The following is a 19,437-nucleotide window of genomic DNA, read 5'->3' on the forward strand; positions in this document are numbered from 1 at the left end:
CTCAATGTGTTCTTGATCATCAAGACTAATCAGTACTCTCTTCTTCTTTTTTTTTCATTCAAAACATGTAAGAAAGCTACAAGACTCCTTAATGAGATTCTCTTGACGACTTGACATCATGAAAGTTTCACTCTCTTGAGTGAAAGAAAAAATGGACCCCGAAACATAGAGTAGTTCCTTGACGTGACAACACTTAAAGGACGATTGTTTCTAATTTTACCTTTTTAAAGGGGGTCCCTTTTTATTTTGTGATCGGATCTTATGTCCATTCACATGACTTGTCGGTTCTTCTTGTGTCTCCAATTCGAACACGACGAAGTCACTTGTACCTTTTCAAATTTAACGCCACATAAAATAAAATAAAAGTTCAAGCGCCTTAGCCGACAAAACCAAATCATCATCTCAAAAGTCACGCAAACTAGAAACCAAAATCAAACTATTTAGAGAGATAAAGAGATTGATAGATCATTCACACCAATCATTAACAAATCCTTTAAAATACTTAATTACATTCCAAACACAAGAATATAAATACATATACGGCTCAAAGAACATTGAATAAAATCAGAAAAAACCCGAAGAATCAAATCATAATTTGAAAGTACTAGCTAGTATCTTGTGTTTGATGGTCGGATATCAAGTTCATGGGTCCAAGCTCTTCGGTCTTGGACATGGAGGTGCCAATATGTTTGAGCCAATACATTAGGATCCATTCCCATCACTCCCGAGCTTTCTCCTTCTCCTTCTCCATCTTCGCCTCCTACGTTGAATGATTGGTTCGCGACCATTCCTCGAGGAGGGATGTTTATTATTTCTCTGAAATTTTACATTTTCATGAGATTTATCTATGAAATACTAATTCAGACGCTTAAATGTGTCAGTACTAGTGTGGACCGTTGTGGACTTGTGGGTGTGGGGGACTCGATTAAAGTTCATCCCTTTTTCATCTTTGACCATTATCCATTAATATGAAGAAGAGAAAGATATAGTCGAGGCTAAGGAATCATATATATATTGGTTTCCATTTGCTAGAAAAAAAAACTAAACAAATAAGAAATGGAGTCACAAAATGTATTTGCGATTTTAGGATAAAATTACGTATTTACGATTCTAAAAATAATTCTTTTTTATTCTTTAATTGAGGTAAGAATCTTGTCAGTTTAGATCAGAATCTTGCCGTTTGTGGAAGCTATATAAAGTTAAAAGAGCCTTTTTCGGACAGATATTTTGTGGTCTAGATTCATTTCTTATAATTTAAAATGGAATATTATGATTGCATAATTTGCGTACCGTGGAGGTCCAACCACACCGTCGATGATAACATGAGCCACATGTATCCCAAAAGCTTGATATTCTTTTGCTAAGCATTGAGACAGTGCCCTCAACGCAAATTTCCCACAGCCTGTTCCGATTCCAAATATTTTTTTTTAGTGACCATACTTTTTTTTTTTTTGCAGATACTAAAAGAATGAGATTCTAAAAATATTGAGGATATTACATAGTTCGGAGAAACCAGCAACGCCATTCAAAGACGCCGAGCAACCGGTGAAGAGTATAGTTCCTTTCCCTTTCTCCATCATCCCGGGAATAACCTTTTGGTACCATATCATAAAATCAAATGAACAACTTTCAAAACTAGAAAAAGAAAATAAAAAGTCGAAATAACCCAATAGTACTATATATTACTTTTATCCTTCAGTTTCCTGATAAAATAATTTATCCAATGATACTATAAAAATAATCTTATTTATTCTAACCAAAAAAAAAACTTAAAACTCTAGGAAATAGTGACAATCACAGTAATATGAAAGTTGTTCTAGGGTTTTTAGGCCATGATTAACAAGAGCAAGTCTTCAATAACAAAATAACGATAAAATTCAGAGAGATACGTGAGTTTATAATAAAACACATTGTTCCTATATAAAAGTGCATGCGATTTCAAGAAATGATCACCTGTTGTGCGCAAAGGAATGCAGCGAAGACTGAGACGGAGATAGAAGTTTGGAAAGATTGAAAAGGAATGTGGGTGAAAGAAGTTGGATGGTGACTTGTGTAGGAAGAAGAAGAATGATAAGCATTGTACACCAAAACCTCCACGAACCCTAACGACAACACTCCTTCGAAGGCTTCTCTTACGCTTCTTGGATCCGCACAATCAATTCTTATAGCAAACACTTGCGCTTTCTCTTCTCTCGCTATCTCTTCTGCTACTCGAGATAACCTACCTGCACAATTGACCCGACCATATCAAGAGAGTGACCAAGCTAAAGTGTTCATTACCAAAAAAAAAAAAGATTACTAGTGACGTTAAGTGCACCGTTTTGTGATCAATCTATGCTGATGGGCGAGACTAGTAACTATTTCGTATAAGAAGAGGAGCGAAGAGAAAAATATAAATAATTAGACGGATGAAGAAAATTAAAATCTATTTATTATTAATTAGAATCGAATGGAAAATAAATATTTAATTTCCAGCACCGAACATAATGAAAAAATGTCATTGTTTCTTTTACTTTTTGTGTAGAACAAAACAAAAAATATTTCAACCAAATTAAATAAGTTTTTATTGAACTATTTATAATAAAAGCTGAATATTTGTACTATTTACACTGAAAAAATTACACTAGTGTCTTACTAATCGAGTGGTGATGATGTACTGATGTAGAAACCCAAAATCCAAAAATAAAACTGATATTGAATATGTGTGATGTGTGAACATGTTAGCCGCATTAATATACTCGTTAAATCCAACGAGAACAAATAGCACTAAATTATCTCATTTTGCAAAGAAAATTGCCGCAATTTCTTTATCTGCTTTGGTACATATATGGAGAAGAAAATTTCCGTGGGCACATAAAAAAAAAGAAGCATAAGTATACATGGAAATATGCTTGTTTATGTGGGTGTGACGGTGGGTATACAGACGTGTATGAATAGGCAGAGATACGGATAAAAAAAAAAAAGCAAAAACCAAAACTCAAAAGAGAGAGAGAGAAAGAGAGAAAGGAATCAAACCGAGATCACGGGCGAGAATGGCAACGGTGTAGCCTTCGTGAGCAAACTTCCGAGCGATGGAGCGGCCAAGCTTTGGACCGACGCCTACCACCGCCGCTATGCCTTTGCCGCCGGAGCTTGAACTCCCTACGTTTCTCATCATTGATCTTTTATGATCTTTCCTTTCTCCACCTTCGTCTCTTAGCTTTATATCTACTACTTCTCTTTGGATTGTGGATAAAATTATGATAAGTATGAGAAAAATAAGGAAATATTAGTTATAAAGTTGTCGACGTAAGCTACCCCCCTTAACCTAGGCCAGTCTCTAAGCTCTCTTTGTTTCTCTATTTATTAAGAGACGGAGAAATTTTCTTGTGGACTAGATAAATTTTGGTAGCTATAATATATACACCTTTCTTTGTCATTTATATATCATAAAAGTTTCATCTACTTTAATAACAGCAATAATAAATATAATAATGCAATGATGTAGCAATTAGTATATAATTATATATGTACACCTTTATCAATTTAATATTCCATATATAGATATATATATGTGTTCTAGGTGAAAAAGATGGTGTCCAATGGATAGTGTGGTTCTTAGACAAAGAGACATGTCATGTGGAAGGATTTGTTTTTTTTTTTTTTTTTTTTTTTTGACGATCGAACCCCATATATTAAGTTATCGGAGATGACTCTCTTCGAGAAAGAGTCAATTAGGTACCGACGAGCTTAAATGAGAAAAATAAAAACTTCGTGTTCTTGCACATTTCGCAAGTTTATCGGCACGGATATTATCCTCTCGGGGAATATATCTAATACTAAAATTAGCAAATATATCTCTGAAATGAATAAAATCCTTCAATTCTGATGAAAAAGTCGGCCAATCCTCGATATTAGACGTCATCCTTAGGAAGTCTGAACAATCCGTAACAAAAAGAGCTTTATCCAAGTCCAACGCTAATAAGCACTCCATAGCCCAAATAAGGGTATCTAACTCTGCATGCAATGGGGATAAGCTTCTGCGCGATCCTTTTAGCCCCATATGTAGGATTCTATCAGCGATAGACGCAACCCAGCCATGCCCACTCCTATCCACCTTTGTATGCTAAGATCCATCTATAAAACATACAAGAGGTTCTTGAGGAATTGGAATTGAAAGTATGCTTGCTTCTACTACCACTGGTGCAAAGTCTCTCTTATTTACTTTTCTCCAGATTTCTTCTTCTTGGAGGAAGGATTTGTTCTTACTTGTTAGACTCTAAAGATGTTTCGAAAAGACTTATATAAGGTGGGCTTTTGCGAATTAAGTTGTTGAGGATTCTATCTATTGGTCAATCTAAGAGCTCGAATGTCACCATATACGAATTTTTCATTTGCACTTTTTTTATATTCGGTCGTTCGAAACGGTTTATTATTAAAAAATAGTGGAATAATATATTTCGTCCCATTATTATAGAAAAGTATACACAAATTTTGTGATTATCATTAAGGAAAATGTATGAAAGAAGTCAAAGAACTATGGTTAAAACATCTAATGTAATGTTGAAATGTGGTTTATCTGATGGCAATGATATAATAATACCGATATATACAAAAATATTTCAAGGACTTTTTAAACATTTTAAAGGATCCAGTATTTCTAATATTAGAAATGAAGAAAATTCATGGAGACGATAACAATTTTAATAAATAGGTTGACCCATATGCTCTCCTTTTATGGGGAATATTATTATGAGATATTTTCCCTTTTGATTCTGTATATAGATTTGGCTTTTATTTTTGTCTTGCAAGTTGGTCATTTTGCTTGACCCCTTTCCTCTTCTGTCTACAGCTCATCAGCATATCAAACAAATACATACATCTGTATTATTTTCATCGAAGTTTCTAGATACATTCATGCATATCCGTATATTTAATTTAGTTCTCGATGTTAACACACGTGATACTGCCGATGATATTACTCTTATACTTTTGGAAGTAAATGGATTACATCTACTATTGCATTTAGTACACTTAATCAACATTACTCTTTTTCTTTGTTTGTCTAGATTAACATTAATCAAAGATCATCCTATGATTGATATCAGATAATGTATTATATGGTATTGTGAATGTGAGAATGTGAATAGTGTGAATGATAAGATTGTATAGGTTCTTGCAACAACAAAAGAAGATTCTTGCAAATATGGGAGAGATAAACTTGGAATAAATATATATGAATTAATAAATGGAAGAAAAAAAAACACTAACAAATACAAATATTAAGTTTATCCAATATGTATTTTGGGACCAGATATTGGGAACTGAGTAACCCATATCATCCATGATTGGTCCAATCTTCACAAATCTTTCCTCCATTTTCTTTTTATAACCCTCTTCGATCACTTTAGTTTGAAACATATATGAATACGAGTATATATATTTTATTTGATATAACATATATGCATTTTATGATCGAGTCTTTTAGTCAAGTCGATTTTATCAAAGTTATTCAATAAAATAGTAAGTCTACACTTAATCATAGATGATATAGATCAATCATTTATTTACAAAAGTTAAAATAACTTTTGTATATGTATGAACACATGCCTAATGAAATAAGATAAGATAATGTCTGGTCATTCTCATCATATTCTCGTTTTTTAGAACTCTTTTTTAGTTAACAAAAAAAAAAAAAAAAGAGAGAGCGAAAGTGTTTTTTCTTCGGATTCCTATCGCACCGTCACCAAAAAACCAAATTTATTTAACGTGTTCTAGAGGTGTGGGGGATGAAGTCAATGCCAAACATTAATACAAGAGGTCCCAAAAGGAGTAGGTGAGTAGCTGCTATGGTTGAAATTAGAAATATATTTTAAAATATGTTTCTGTATTGTATACATACTTCTCCAATTATTCCAATAATACTAGTAAAGATTTCATGTATGTAACTAAAGTGTCAGGCTCATCTCAATTGGTAAAGCCGCAGGTTTACAAACTTCATGGATAATCCTGTAAAAGCCCACACACACTGCCCTGTTATAATATTCGTTAGCCTATATAGGCCAAATAATCTCAAATTTGCAAAAATATTTTAAGAATTGGAATCAGAAAATGCAAACAAATTTTATTCCCGTAATATCAGGCGGATATACGAGCATGCAAATAAAATTGAGTATATGTTTGTAACGGAAAAGAGACTTAAGTTCTAACAAAAAAATATTTTATTAATTAAACGACGAACAAATCAAGAGATGTCCATGAGAAATGGACAAAACAAAAACAAAAACAAAAACCCTAACAGAACTTTAAAATATAAGAAAAAAACCATACCGGAAGACGTGCTTAGTTCTTGGCGTGCTTGATGTGACAAGAATATTGAAGGAGAGGAGCAAAGAAATGACTCTTAAACATCATCTGAAGATGGTTGTGACACCTCTTGTTCATATTCACAACGATCTCACAACAATCTTTGTCCAATGCGAAATCGTTCTCCGCCCAACTCGAAAATATTTGCGAGAAACATTTCTCGTTCGTTTTCGATCCATCTTTGGACAAACACTTCTCTAACTCACCTGATTGAGTCACGAGAAGAGACTCAGAAGGTGGACTCGGAAGTCCTGGGATGTTAGGTAGTCCCGGGATACCAGGGATGTTTGGAAACGGGATGTTTGGCATTCCAGGGATTTTAGGGATGTTAGGGAACGAGCCTGGAGGTGAAGGTGGAGCGTTGGGGTCTGAGGAGGAGGAACAAGCCCAACCAACCTTAGATTCACCGAAGTTACCATTGTGGTTGGCTAGATCGGACGGCATAGGCCATGGTTTCTTTCCGACGGTAAGGTTTGGGAGAGAGACGAGGCATAGCAGAGCTACGATGATCATGACGCTCTTCATGGTTAAGGCGATGGAACACAGATTTTTTTTGGAGCGTATAAGAAAAATGAGTGAGAATGTATGGATTCGTTTATATAGACTTTTATTCTTTTATTTAAAAGTAAAAAAAAAAATATATAAAGTGACGATGAAGATAGAATTTGTACATACTACGAATATGTTGTAGCAGTTATAATCTTTAAAAACTGAATTCTTGCAACCATTATCTCGTGTTTTAATAATTAATAAAAATATTTCAAAATGATGTTTTCTCAACGATCAATATGAATAAAAATAAAACTAATAAAAGATTGTAAGGTGATTTAATTTGCCATAAGTATAAGGTTTATTAGGGAAATTTATCAGCTAAAACTTTTTTTACAAGTCACTCAAGTAATAACGAAAAGAAACATTCAAAATTACTTCTTCTTCCCGAATATTCCTATAAAATCCAACAAGAAGATCCAACTCTGTTGATTAGAGAGTTTTATGCTTACAGTTTAATTAAGAATTATAAATTATAATCGGATAACAACAGAAAGAGAGATTGCACCGAGATCGTTATATATATGATACAACAATTTGCTTTTTCCTAATTATCTTTTAAATTCCAAAAATCTTTATCTTTCTACGATCTCACGTAAATTGAATGTGATTATATTTATTGGTAAATAAATTTTCTTTATCATTTGCTCACTTAACATAAATCAAGAACAAGAACAACCTTTATCTAAGAGAAAACATATCAAGAAACTAGTTGGTGCAAAAAAGACGTGATGTGAATCATCAAATAACGCCGTCGCATTTATTTTTCATGTCGACAATAAGATTGCAATACAATAATTATTTTTATTTTTGAACAACAAAAAACGAACATGATGAATATTTTACTCCACTGGACTCCTCATATTTCTATGGCCGTGTCGACTTGTGATCCTCAAAATATGGATGAGATTTGTTGTCAAAGTGTTCGAAAGTTAGAATTTCTGCTATGACAAATTAAAGGAAGATATTATGGATCCCAAACTGGACAAATATTAACTTAAGCTAGACTACATCTCAAAGCCAAGCCCTGAGGCAAACACCTTAAAATGGTCGTCATGTATATATCATAGCGAGCTTACTCTCTGGTGTTGTCATGGTTATATTATGCCATATATTTTTTCGCCCTAGTACTTGCTATATATGTAATGCCTTAAAACAGATGTATCAAAAAGTGTCCATGCAGCCGTCTATGTGTCGCCTAAGGGTCAGACGACTAGACGAGAGCATACACCATGCATGACGATAAATTTTTAGACGTTAAAATTTGTTATCATGCAATATTGTTGTCTTCAGCGGTTCTAAGTGGTAAGAAAAGGATACTGAGGACGTACAGCCGTTGCGATGGGATAGAGAGAGGCACTTTCTTAGTCCCATTTGTATTCAAATTATTTTGGTAAATGTTGTTTAATTATTTTTATCTTTGTTGGAATTTATCCCCAAGTTTAAATAATTACTTTTATTTTGGTAGATAATTAAGGTGATTTGCGATAAAGTAAAAAAAGAAAAGTTTAATTATACTGAGTATATTAAAATATAAAAATTCACGAATAAAAAAGAAAAGAAACATTCAAATCATAATCTGTTTCGTCTTCCTAATTATTCTTTCCCAGAATATTTGATTAAATTTCACAACTAGAAGATCACACTCTTCTGATTGTAGAATAGGTCTTTTTACCAGTGTTCAAGAAATCGGTTTAAGCGGCCGCTTAGGCGCCGTCTAGACGCTCAGCAGACGCCTAGATGACCGTCTAACCCGCTTAAAATTACATACATTTTATTTTAATATTTATTTTTGATTTTTAAATTACATATAATTAAATTATTATGTTTTGTATCTATATACGTAATTATAAACATTTATATGTTGTTAATATAATTTAAATAAATGTATTTTTCTTAATGTTGTTCATAAATTTATTATTTTTATAACATATATTATAATATAATTATATATATAATGTTTATGTTGTAAACGTCTAAACCGCCTAGCGCTTTCTTGAACACTGCTTTTTACTAAGTACTTGATATACTTTTAAAAAACGGATGTAACCAAAAAAGTGATTGCGTCGAAATCGATATGATACAACAGTTTCCTATCTTTCCTAACGAGCTTTTCGATCAAGTCCAAAAAATCATTTTGTAAACGATCTCACCGTTCGTAGTGAATCTGAGATTAATGCAATTGAATCTTTTGGTGACTGATTTTTTTTTTCTTTATTATTTGCAAACACAAGCAACAAAAAGAAAAAGAAAGAGATTCATTAATTAAACTTTGACAAAAGATCGTTCATTAGATATGAACGGCAACAAATATTGCATGACTAAACGAACCAAAACAAGAAACAAATTATTAAAGAAGAAAAAACCCTAATTAATCAAGAAAAAACAGACAAACTAGCATGTAACATGGCAAGTGTAACGAACAAGAGGAACAAAGAAGGGATCGTTGAAGAATCCCCAAGCGACGTCGTCGCATTCATTTTTCATGTTGACAACAAGGTTGCAACAATAGTCACTAACACGGAACAACCTCGTGAAGTAACTGGCTTCCATCTGCAACCGACACATCCCAACAGGTCCCATGTTTCTCCAACAGCTGGAGATGTGTTCCCATGGATTCTGATTATGATGATGATGACTCGGAGGTGGATTTGATGGAGATGACGAGTGATCATCACTTGGTGGATGAGATGGAGACTTCTTGGGCGTTGGAGGTGGAACAGACGGTGTTGAAGGCGTAGATGGAGACTTCTTGGGCGTTGGTGGTGGAACAGACGGTGCTGAAGGCGTAGATGGAGACTTCTTGGGTGCTGTAGATGGTGTTGAAGGCGTAGATGGAGACTTCTTGGGTGCTGGAGGTGGTGTTGAAGGCGTAGATGGAGACTTCTTCGGCGTCGGAGGTGGAAGAGACGGTGTTGGTGGCGGTGGAGACTTTTTGGGAGCTGGATGTGAAGGAGAAGGTGTTGATGGAGTCGAAGGTGTTGATGGTACTGTGGGAAACGGCGTTGAAGGAGAAATAGATATGGCTGGAGCAGATCCGTTGCTATAAGTACATTTCCACACTTTGGAATCTCCATAGCTGAGACTATGGAGAGTGTTCAGAAGCATCATCTCGTTTCTGGAGGGTTTTGACGGATGTGCCCATCCTCCTTCGTTCGGCCAATATTTTCCGACGGTTGTGGTCGGAAAAGCGACAAGGCAGAGGAGAGCTGCCGCTAAAAGGACGATGGAGTTTTTCATCGTTAGGGAAAAAAAGGAGGATTTGTGAATGTGTGTATTAAGAAATGGCCATAATGTGAGACGACTATATCGGTTTATATATATAAAGATTTAACCTTTTTATTTTATTTTTTAAAGGTTAAAAATATAACGAAGATCTTTTAACAAACAAAAACATAACGAAGATAAAATTCCACATCTCGTAACCATCATCTTCTTAAAATATTAATCTTTTGTATATATATATTTTTTTTTTGTCAACAATCTTTTGTAAATATTATCTCTTCAAAATTCGGAAAGAATATTCTTAAAGTGAAAAAAAAAAAAAAGACTTCATCAGACCTATTAAAGCCCATTTTGGCCCATTTATTAAAATTTTGAAGGGTGTTAAGAAAACGGCGTCGTTTAATAGTTAGAGAAAGGACCACCCGAAAGACCCGAACCGGAAAGAGAGATCCGAACAACCCGACCCAAAAATTTGACATTTTTTTTTGGTTCGATGTTCGTCTTCGTCGTCTACCTTTTTTTTTAACCGGTTAAATAAATCTATTGATTTTTTTTCTGATCTTCCGGTTCGATCTCACTCTGTTTTCTAAAAACCTTCGTGTGTTAAGCATCAGATTTGAAGAAGCAAATTGATGAACTCGTAATCTCAATACGGATCTAAGAGGAGCAGGTAAAAGCAAAATAAACAGTTGAAGCTAATCAACGAATTTTCCAATTTTCAAATTTCTCAGATCAGTAATCTTTGTTATATCAGCTTTCTCTCGTTCTCTTGATCGATCTAAATCGTAATTGCGACGATGATGAACTGGACTTTGTCTTTCAGGAGTTATGGAGTGGGCTACGGTGCAGCATCTGGATCTACGCCATGTTGGTCGCGGTGTGAGCAAGCAGCTGCAACCTCATACGGCGGCGTTTCATCCGACTCAGGCTGTAATCGCTGTTGCCGTCGGTTCTCACATCATGGGTAAAGATATCTCCACGGTTAATAACGAAGTTTCATAGTTGTGATGTTTCGATGTTGAATGAAAGACTCATTGGTTTGCAGAATTTGATGCATTGACGGGGTGTAAGATCGCATCCATTGACATTGGATCTCCAGCTGTTAAAATGTTGTACAGTCCTACTAGCAGCAATGCTGTTGTTGCCATTCTTGAGGTTAATTTCTTCAAAATGCTATATAGAGATTTGGAATACTAGTTTTAGCTTTGGTGATCAGCGTTTTTTAACTGCTTTAATGTTTGTGGATCGTTTAGGATTGTACTATTAGGTCATGTGATTTTGAGACGGAGCAGACTTGTGTCTTGCATTCACCGGAGAAGAGGAGTGAGCATATTTCCTCTAATACAGAAGTTCATCTTGCTGTTACGCCACTCCAACCTGTTGTGTTTTTTGGATTCCCGAAAAGAATGAGTGTCACAGGTTTGGTTAATCGTTTTCTGAGTTCTATTATATTTAGGTTTACGAGTGGGCGTTATTTTTCTGATTTCCTTTTTATTGTTCTTTGTTGTAGTTGTTGGAACTGTTGAAGGTGGAAGAGCTCCAACAAAAATTAAGACAGACCTGAAGAAACCAATTGTGAACATTGCTTGTCACCCTCGACTTCCTGTCCTGGTATGATAAAACGTCCTCATTTTTCCATCTTAGTGTGTGGAATCTGACTTTGTTGTATATATGGTTAACTTCTTTGTTCAATGTTGTGTCGTTTCAGTATGTAGCATATGCAGAGGGGTTGATACGTGCTTATAACATTCATACTTATGCTGTTCATTATACACTACAGCGTGAGTATAGGAGGATCTCACATGTCTCATTGTCTTTATTCTTTTCACCTGGTTTATCCTCAGCGATAGCTACCACTTAAAGCAGTTCTTTGTTATCCTCGCAGTTGATAATACTTAAAGCAGTTCTTTGTTATCCTCGCAGTTGATAATACTATTAAACTCATTGGCGCAAGTTCGTTTGCTTTTCACCCAACACTAGAATGGATTTTTGTTGGAGATAGGAGGGGTACACTTTTAGCATGGGATGTTTCAACTGAAAGACCTAACATGATTGGAATGTAAGTCATGTTTCGTTGTGATATTGCTGTCCCTTTTTTTTCTCATAGTTATTCATTCCTGTTTGTTTTATATTGGAACAACTGCAGAACTCAAGTGGGTTCGCAACCCATTACTTCTATTTCCTGGCTTCCTATGTTGCGTGTACTTGTCACTGTGTCCAAGGATGGATCTCTTCAAGTGTGGAAGACACGGGTTATAATCAATCCCAACAGGCCTTCAACACAAACAAACTTTTTTGAGCCTGCTGGTAAGTCTGTTGTCTCTGAAAGAGGAGATGTCTTTCCTCCCCGATCGTGGAATAATTTCCATGATTTGGTTTGGAAACTTTGATTACGCATTGTAGCACTATCCTTTTTTTGTTTTTCTTTTCAGCTATGGAATCGATAGACATTCCTAGAATTCTCTCTCAACAGGGTGGGGAAGCTGTTTACCCTTTACCACGAATCAAAACTATAGAAGTTCACCCAAAGCTGAACTTAGCAGCTTTGATTTTTGCAGTTAAGAATATTCATTCAACTTCCTATTGGCATTCCTCGCTTAAGTAGAAGTGTGGGTTCTGTCTTTGACATACTGGATTTTTATACAGAACATGGCGGGTAATGAAAACACTCAAAATCGAGCAGCTCAGACTAGGGAAGGAAGGAAGCAGCTCTTTGCAGTTCTGCAAAGTGCTAGGGGATCTTCAGGTGAACACAATTTTTATTTGAACATAACAAGTGATACTCTTCTTAAGCTGTATGGGTGTGTCTCTTGAGAGTCGCCAATCTTCTGTTAATAACAAGGGTTTTGGGTTCGGCCAGAGATGTTTGGTGTCAATATCCTGGTTTCTAACATTTGAAGTGATTAACAGCTTCTGTTCTAAAGGAAAAGCTTTCATCGATGGGTTCCTCTGGAATTTTAGCCGAGCATCAACTCCAAGCTCTGCTACAAGAGCATCATCACAAGGGGTAGGTGGATATTCTCATGCAATTAGGGTTGGAAATTTCGTAAAAAAATTTACTATCATGTGGTGTGAATATGCCGTGAATTCCTTACCGAATGACTCAAGTTTTTCATATTTCATCTGCTTCATTCACTCTATTACTTTTCTGCAGCCAGAGTCAGCTAACAATTTCAGATATTGCACGGAAGGCGTTTTTGTACAGTGTATGACTGTTTTACCTTCTTTCTTAGACATTATGTTTGTTTTATTATTAGGAATTATTTTTAGCTAAGTCCATGACTTAATCCTTGCAGCATTTTATGGAGGGCCATGCCAAAACTGCACCAATATCAAGGTTACCCCTTATTACCGTCGTGGATACAAAGGATCAACTTAAAGACATTCCTGTTTGCCAGGCATGTAACTGTTGGTTAGAGCTTCTTTTCTGTAATATCTGTTTTAGGCCTAACTGATTTGATTATTTGACAGCCATTTCATTTGGAGCTGAATTTCTTCAATAAGCCAAATAGAGTTCTACATTATCCTGTTAGAGCCTTTTATATCGAGGGCCTTAACCTCATGGCACACAATCTCTGTTCTGGAACGGACAACATCTACAAGAAGCTGTACACATCGGTATTATCTGATATCATGTGATCGCATTTCAATTACTGGTTTCCTTTTACTTACAGTACCTTTTTTTGTTTCAGATTCCCGGAAATGTAGAATATCATTCGAAGCACATTGTTTACAGTCGTAAAAGGCACGTCTTTCTGGTTGTCTTTGAATTCAGTGGTGCTACGAATGAAGTTGTGCTTTACTGGGAAAATACAGGTTCTCAGCTGCCTAATAGCAAAGGAAGCACTGCTAAAGGTTTGTCTAATCATTGGATTTCCTTGCTACTCTTAAAAGAACTTTCTATCCTGCCTTAGAATTTGTAGTTTTTGAAAACAGTAAGTGGTATCATACTGCATCCAATCATTTAGATATACCAGAGGTACAATGGATGCTATAAAACAGTTGGTGGTCTTTCTGCTGAGATAGATGCTAGCGTCTACTGCTGTTTACCCTAGAGACTAACAATCAAGGATGCTGAAGGTTTCAATAAGTTTTCTATTGACTTGAAAGAGATGCAAGATTAGAATTATTTAAGGCGTTCATCCTTTTCGTTTTCCTGTGTCTCTGAATGTGTAAACGAACAAGAGAGGACTAACCTCAAAGCTTACCTTTTGTTATGCAGGTTGTGATGCTGCCTTTATTGGCCCAAATGACGATCAATTTGCAATTCTTGACGAGGATAAGACAGGACTGTCTATGTATATCTTCCCAAAACTTACCACAATAGAAGAGAATGAGAAGAATCTATTATCTGAAGAGAAGCAAACCAAGGAGACGAATGTTTCTGGAATTCAGGGTCCACAACAATTCTTGTTTGAGACAGAAGTCGATCGTGTTTTTTCCACACCGATAGGTGTTGCATCAGATAAACTCATTCTTGAAAATTACTTATCAATGGGACCATGCCATCGCTAACTGATGTCTCTTTAAATTACAGAGTCCACTCTGATGTTTGCTTGTAATGGAACCCAAATTGGGTTGGCAAAGTTGTTTCAGGGCTATCGTCTCTCAGCTTCAGATGGTCATTATATTTCAACACAAGGCGAGGGACGAAAGTCCATCAAGTTGAAGAAACATGAAATAGCTCTTCAGGTATGAAAATCCCTACAAAACATGAATGTTCTCCTGATTGCTGGTACAGGTAGACTGCAACATCTGTTATTACTCGTACTGTTTACTAGTAGTGTAATAGTTCCGTAGAATTCTCGGCCAAATAAACTTTTGATATTTTGTTTCTGATTCTGTGACCAGCCCAGTAAATGCAGTCGTATTATTCCTTACCCTTTGATGTGGCTTACACCTGGCCAGTTATCTTTTAAAGTAAAATTATCTCGTTCAGAACTTAATAATGACAGGAAAATGACTCGTCGTGTTGGTGTTAGCTGTTCTATTGCCGTAAATAATTGGTTGATTCGAGAAGGGTCAATGATATAATTGTTCCTGAAATTTTGGTCAATCAACTTTTGTATTATGTAGAAATTATTAGAATTTTTTTTAGATCTCCAAAGTATTCTTTCCCCCTGAATTAGTTCTCTTGTTGTCTCAAAATGTACAGGTTCAATGGCAAGAAACACCTCGAGGATATGTCGCAGGGATATTAACAAGCCAAAGGGTGCTGATGGTGTCTGCAGATTTTGATATATTGGCAAGCAGTTCGACAAAATATGATAGAGGACTACCATCAATATCCTGATTAAACTATCTATCTTTCCTTTCAATCATGCGCATTATATGTTAACGCTATTTATTTTTATGCTCATTGATAATTTGAAAACCTTAACTTATGCGAACTTTAGATCTCTTCTATGGGTTGGGCCTGCCTTACTCTTTTCTACAACAACTGCTGTGTGTTTGCTTGGCTGGGATGGCAAAGTTAGGACCATTCTTTCTATAAGTACACCGTATGCAGGTAAGCATATCTTGGTTCTCTATATGCTTAAGGTGATTTTTCTGTATTTCATTCTCTTAAATTTATCCTCTTCAACGCAGCCTTAGTTGGTGCCTTGAATGACCGCCTATTGCTTGCTAATCCCACTGATATAAGTCCGAAGCAGAAAAAGGGGATTGAAATCAAGAGCTGTCTTGTTGGGCTACTTGAACCGCTTTTAATCGGATTTTCTACAATGCAACAAACATTTGAACAGAAAGTAGACCTTTCTGAAATAATGTATCAAATAACAACAAGGTTACACCCCTGTCCCTTTTTTCTTCTCTTACACGTTTAAAATTTGTTATATGTATATATAATGTCCGATGTCGATACTTTGGAATTGGTGTGCAGGATATACATCGATGAGTTTTTTTTGTCTCTTTCCTAGCTATCTTTGTTGGCCCCATCCCATGCTAACTATATTAGCTTTTTTATTATATTTTTATATATGGATGCAGGTTTGATAGTTTGCGAATTACTCCAAGATCTCTTAATATTCTTGCCAGAAGCACTCCAGTATGTGGAGATCTCGCTGTATCACTAGCTCAAGCAGGCCCTCAATTCAACCAGGTGAGTCGAGTTACAGTAGATTTTATGACCAGAACTCTCACCCAGAAGATATGTTATTAATTAAACTGTTTCCAAAAAATTAGGTATTGCGTTGTGCATATGCGATAAACGCTCTTCGGTTCTCCACGGCATTGTCGGTTTTAAAGGACGAGTTCTTGCGTTCTAGAGACTATCCAAAATGTCCTCCAACTTCTCTTTTGTTCCAGAGGTTCCGGCAGCTCGGATATGCCTGTATCAAGTAAGTAAACTTTCCGTGCAGGACATATGTAGCATCTAAAAAATATAGTTAGTTACTGTTGGACGGCCTATTCAACCTCATTTTCTGTCGAACTAATATATGTGGGAGTTTTAGGGCATCATGAACTGGACCTTGAAAAGTTAATCTCAAGTGTATCTTTTTACCGCCTCGCCAGTCACTATCTATAGTTAGTTGGAACTTGGATATAACACTTCTTGATCCTTGTACCTACATTTCATCTCTATGCTAGTTTCTCATGGAAATGTTTCTGGCAAGGTTCAGTTATCTAACTACTTTGGACATTTGGTACTGTAGATATGGTCAATTTGATAGCGCAAAGGAAACTTTTGAAGTAATAGCCGACTACGAGAGCATGCTAGATCTTTTCATATGCCACCTCAACCCTAGTGCTATGCGTCGTCTTGCCCAGAAATTGGAAGAAGAAAGCGGAGATCCCGAGTTAAGACGATATTGTGAAAGGATTTTACGAGTACGGTCTACAGGATGGACCCAGGGAATTTTTGCTAATTTTGCAGCTGAGAGTATGGTTCCAAAAGGACCAGAATGGGGTGGTGGCAACTGGGAAATCAAGACTCCAACCGACATGAAGAGCATACCTAAGTGGGAGCTTGCTGGGGAAGTAATGCCATATATGAAGAACGAAGATGGAACCATCCCCTCAATAGTAGCTGATCATATTGGTGTATACTTGGGATGTGTCAAAGGTAGAGTTAATGTTGTGGAAATTAAAGAAGACAGCTTAGTTTCTAAACCTGGAGGGCTTAGTTTGTTGGGTAAACCTGTATCGGATAAACCTTTGGCACTTCCTGCTGGTGAATCCAGTTCGTTGATGGGTCTGGAATCCCTTGGAAAACAAAACGTAGCTGATGAACAGGCAAAGGCTGCTGAGGAATTCAAGAAAACAATGTATGGTGCTGCTGGTGATGGCAGCAGCAGTGACGAGGAAGGTGTGCCAAAAACTAAGAAGCTGCAAATTAGAATACGAGAAAAGCCAACATCCACCACTGTGGACGTCAATAAGCTTAAAGAAGCTGCTAAAACATTTAAACTCGGAGATGGGCTAGGCTTAGGAATGAGTAGAACAAAATCAATTAGTGCTGGATCCCAGGATTTGGGTCAGATATTAAGCCAGCCTTCTTCCTCAACAGCTGCAACTACAGCTGCTCCGAGTTCTGCATCTGCTCCTGTTGATCCTTTCGCGATGGGCTCATGGACACAGCAACCTCAACCAGTTTCTCAACCACCTCCATCTGGTGTAGCCGCGCCGATACCGGAAGACTTTTTCCAAAACACAATCCCATCTGTTGAGGTTGCCAAGACATTGCCTCCTCCTGGCACTTATCTTTCGAAAATGGACCAAGCTGCAATAGCTGCACAGGGTGTTTCAAATCAAGCAAATAATACTCCTCTGCCTGATATTGGTCTTCCCGATGGTGGCGTTCCTCAACAGTATCCTCAACAGGCAAGTCAACAACCGGGTGCTCCATTTCAGACTGTTGGACTTCCTGATGGTGGTGTTCCTCAACAGTATCCTGGTCAGACCCAGGGGCCAAACCAGGTTCCGGTTTCTACACAGCCTCTTGACCTGAGCGTTCTTGGAGTTCCAAATACCGGTGATTCTGGGAAGCCTCCTGGACAGCCTCAATCGCCTCCTGCATCAGTTCGTCCTGGACAGGTAAATGTGTATTTGATTTGTCCTATGTGTTTGCATGCCACTCAACTTGCTAATGTTCTGAAATTACATTCTAGATAAAATGCGACACATAAATCTCACTGTTGCTTTCTCCCCTATGATTACTACTCTCTGTAGGTTCCACGTGGAGCTGCAGCTCCGATTTGTTTCAAGACTGGACTTGCCCATCTCGAACAAAACCAGCTTCCAGATGCACTGTCTTGCTTCGACGAAGCATTCTTGGCTCTGGCTAAAGATCAATCACGTGGAGCAGATATCAAAGCTCAAGCCACTATTTGTGCTCAATACAAGATAGCCGTAACTCTCCTTCGGGTAACTAACTCTCATATATCTCCCCTCTTAATAGAAAGTAAAAGATTCTGCTCGAAAAGATAGAATCATCTTATCAATGTTTCTCTCTCCTCTCTCCCATTTGCAGGAAATCTTGAGGCTACAAAGAGTCCAAGGCGCGAGCGCATTAAGCGCAAAGGACGAAATGGCTAGACTTTCAAGGCATCTTGCTTCCCTGCCACTACTAGCAAAGCACCGCATAAACTGCATACGCACTGCAATCAAAAGAAACATGGAAGTCCAAAACTATGGCTACTCGAAGCAGATGCTGGAACTTCTTTTATCAAAGGCACCAGCGAGCAAGCAAGAAGAACTAAGAGGACTAGTCGATCTCTGTGTCCAGAGAGGCACATCGAACAAATCCATCGACCCTCTCGAAGATCCTTCTCAGTTATGCTCAGCTACGCTCAGCAGGTTATCAACTATTGGATACGATGTTTGTGATCTCTGTGGTGCAAAGTTTGCCGCTCTTTCGTCACCCGGTTGTATCATTTGTGGTATGGGAAGCATTAAACGGTCTGATGCACTCGCTGGACCGGCACCTGTATCCACACCGTTCGGCTAAAGGTTATAGACGTTATCACAGTTGGTTCAATTAACATCAAGCAAATTTCAAACTAGTTATTATTACCTGTAAGAACATTCATCGATTTTGTGGGGTTTGTTTTCTGTTCATTCGTGTGTATATGATTTGATTATTTGTATCTGTTTATTTTCCGTACGTGGCTAATACAATTTGTAACGTCACTCTTCTTTGCCCACCAGGTTATCTTTCATTTTCTTTTGTTCAATTTTACGTCATATGTACTCTCTCAATTTTATGAAGTATTGGCAAACAAAAAGAACAAAGCTGTTTAGACCTCTAAGTTCTGTTGTCCCGGAAACTCTTATGTCTTATCTAATGTATTAAAAATCTGAACGTACTTATAAAGAGAG

At 36.8% G+C, this 19,437-nt stretch overlaps 4 protein-coding genes across 4 annotated transcripts; 1 reads left to right on the top strand and 3 right to left on the bottom strand.

Annotated features, from left to right (window-relative positions):
* Nucleotides 1–439: 439 nt before the first annotated feature.
* LOC104791276 (uncharacterized) lies at nucleotides 440–3,519 on the bottom strand. Its single transcript, XM_010517126.3, has 5 exons — nucleotides 3,016–3,519; nucleotides 1,954–2,225; nucleotides 1,499–1,592; nucleotides 1,291–1,402; nucleotides 440–816 (listed from the first exon to the last, which is right to left on the bottom strand). Exons 1-5 carry the CDS (start codon nucleotides 3,155–3,157, stop codon nucleotides 609–611), a joined length of 828 nt encoding a protein of 275 aa, XP_010515428.1. The 5' UTR covers nucleotides 3,158–3,519; the 3' UTR covers nucleotides 440–608.
* A 2,310-nt stretch (nucleotides 3,520–5,829) lies between these two features.
* On the bottom strand, nucleotides 5,830–6,923 carry LOC104791277 (uncharacterized). Its single transcript, XM_019246543.2, has 2 exons — nucleotides 6,310–6,923; nucleotides 5,830–5,988 (listed from the first exon to the last, which is right to left on the bottom strand). Exon 1 carries the CDS (start codon nucleotides 6,868–6,870, stop codon nucleotides 6,322–6,324), a length of 549 nt encoding a protein of 182 aa, XP_019102088.1. The 5' UTR covers nucleotides 6,871–6,923; the 3' UTR covers nucleotides 5,830–5,988; nucleotides 6,310–6,321.
* A 2,212-nt stretch (nucleotides 6,924–9,135) lies between these two features.
* Nucleotides 9,136–10,185, bottom strand: LOC104791278 (uncharacterized). Its single transcript, XM_010517128.2, has one exon. It carries the CDS (start codon nucleotides 10,132–10,134, stop codon nucleotides 9,289–9,291), a length of 846 nt encoding a protein of 281 aa, XP_010515430.1. The 5' UTR covers nucleotides 10,135–10,185; the 3' UTR covers nucleotides 9,136–9,288.
* A 367-nt stretch (nucleotides 10,186–10,552) lies between these two features.
* Nucleotides 10,553–19,292, top strand: LOC104791279 (uncharacterized). Its single transcript, XM_087453203.1, has 25 exons — nucleotides 10,553–10,789; nucleotides 10,943–11,083; nucleotides 11,165–11,274; nucleotides 11,373–11,538; nucleotides 11,630–11,730; nucleotides 11,828–11,900; nucleotides 12,043–12,178; nucleotides 12,266–12,426; nucleotides 12,552–12,676; nucleotides 12,766–12,865; nucleotides 13,030–13,126; nucleotides 13,274–13,325; nucleotides 13,416–13,517; nucleotides 13,591–13,737; nucleotides 13,812–13,974; nucleotides 14,342–14,572; nucleotides 14,657–14,811; nucleotides 15,275–15,403; nucleotides 15,511–15,628; nucleotides 15,709–15,904; nucleotides 16,108–16,219; nucleotides 16,303–16,457; nucleotides 16,773–18,153; nucleotides 18,289–18,483; nucleotides 18,590–19,292. The coding sequence occupies exons 2-25, from the start codon at nucleotides 10,948–10,950 to the stop codon at nucleotides 19,064–19,066; spliced, it is 4,818 nt and encodes a 1,605-aa protein (XP_087309329.1). The 5' UTR covers nucleotides 10,553–10,789; nucleotides 10,943–10,947; the 3' UTR covers nucleotides 19,067–19,292.
* The last annotated feature ends 145 nt before the right edge of the window (nucleotides 19,293–19,437 follow it).

This window comes from Camelina sativa, chromosome 6 (assembly GCF_030686135.1).
Source record: "Camelina sativa cultivar CO46 ecotype springtype chromosome 6, ASM3068613v1".
Lineage (NCBI taxonomy): Eukaryota > Viridiplantae > Streptophyta > Magnoliopsida > Brassicales > Brassicaceae > Camelina > Camelina sativa.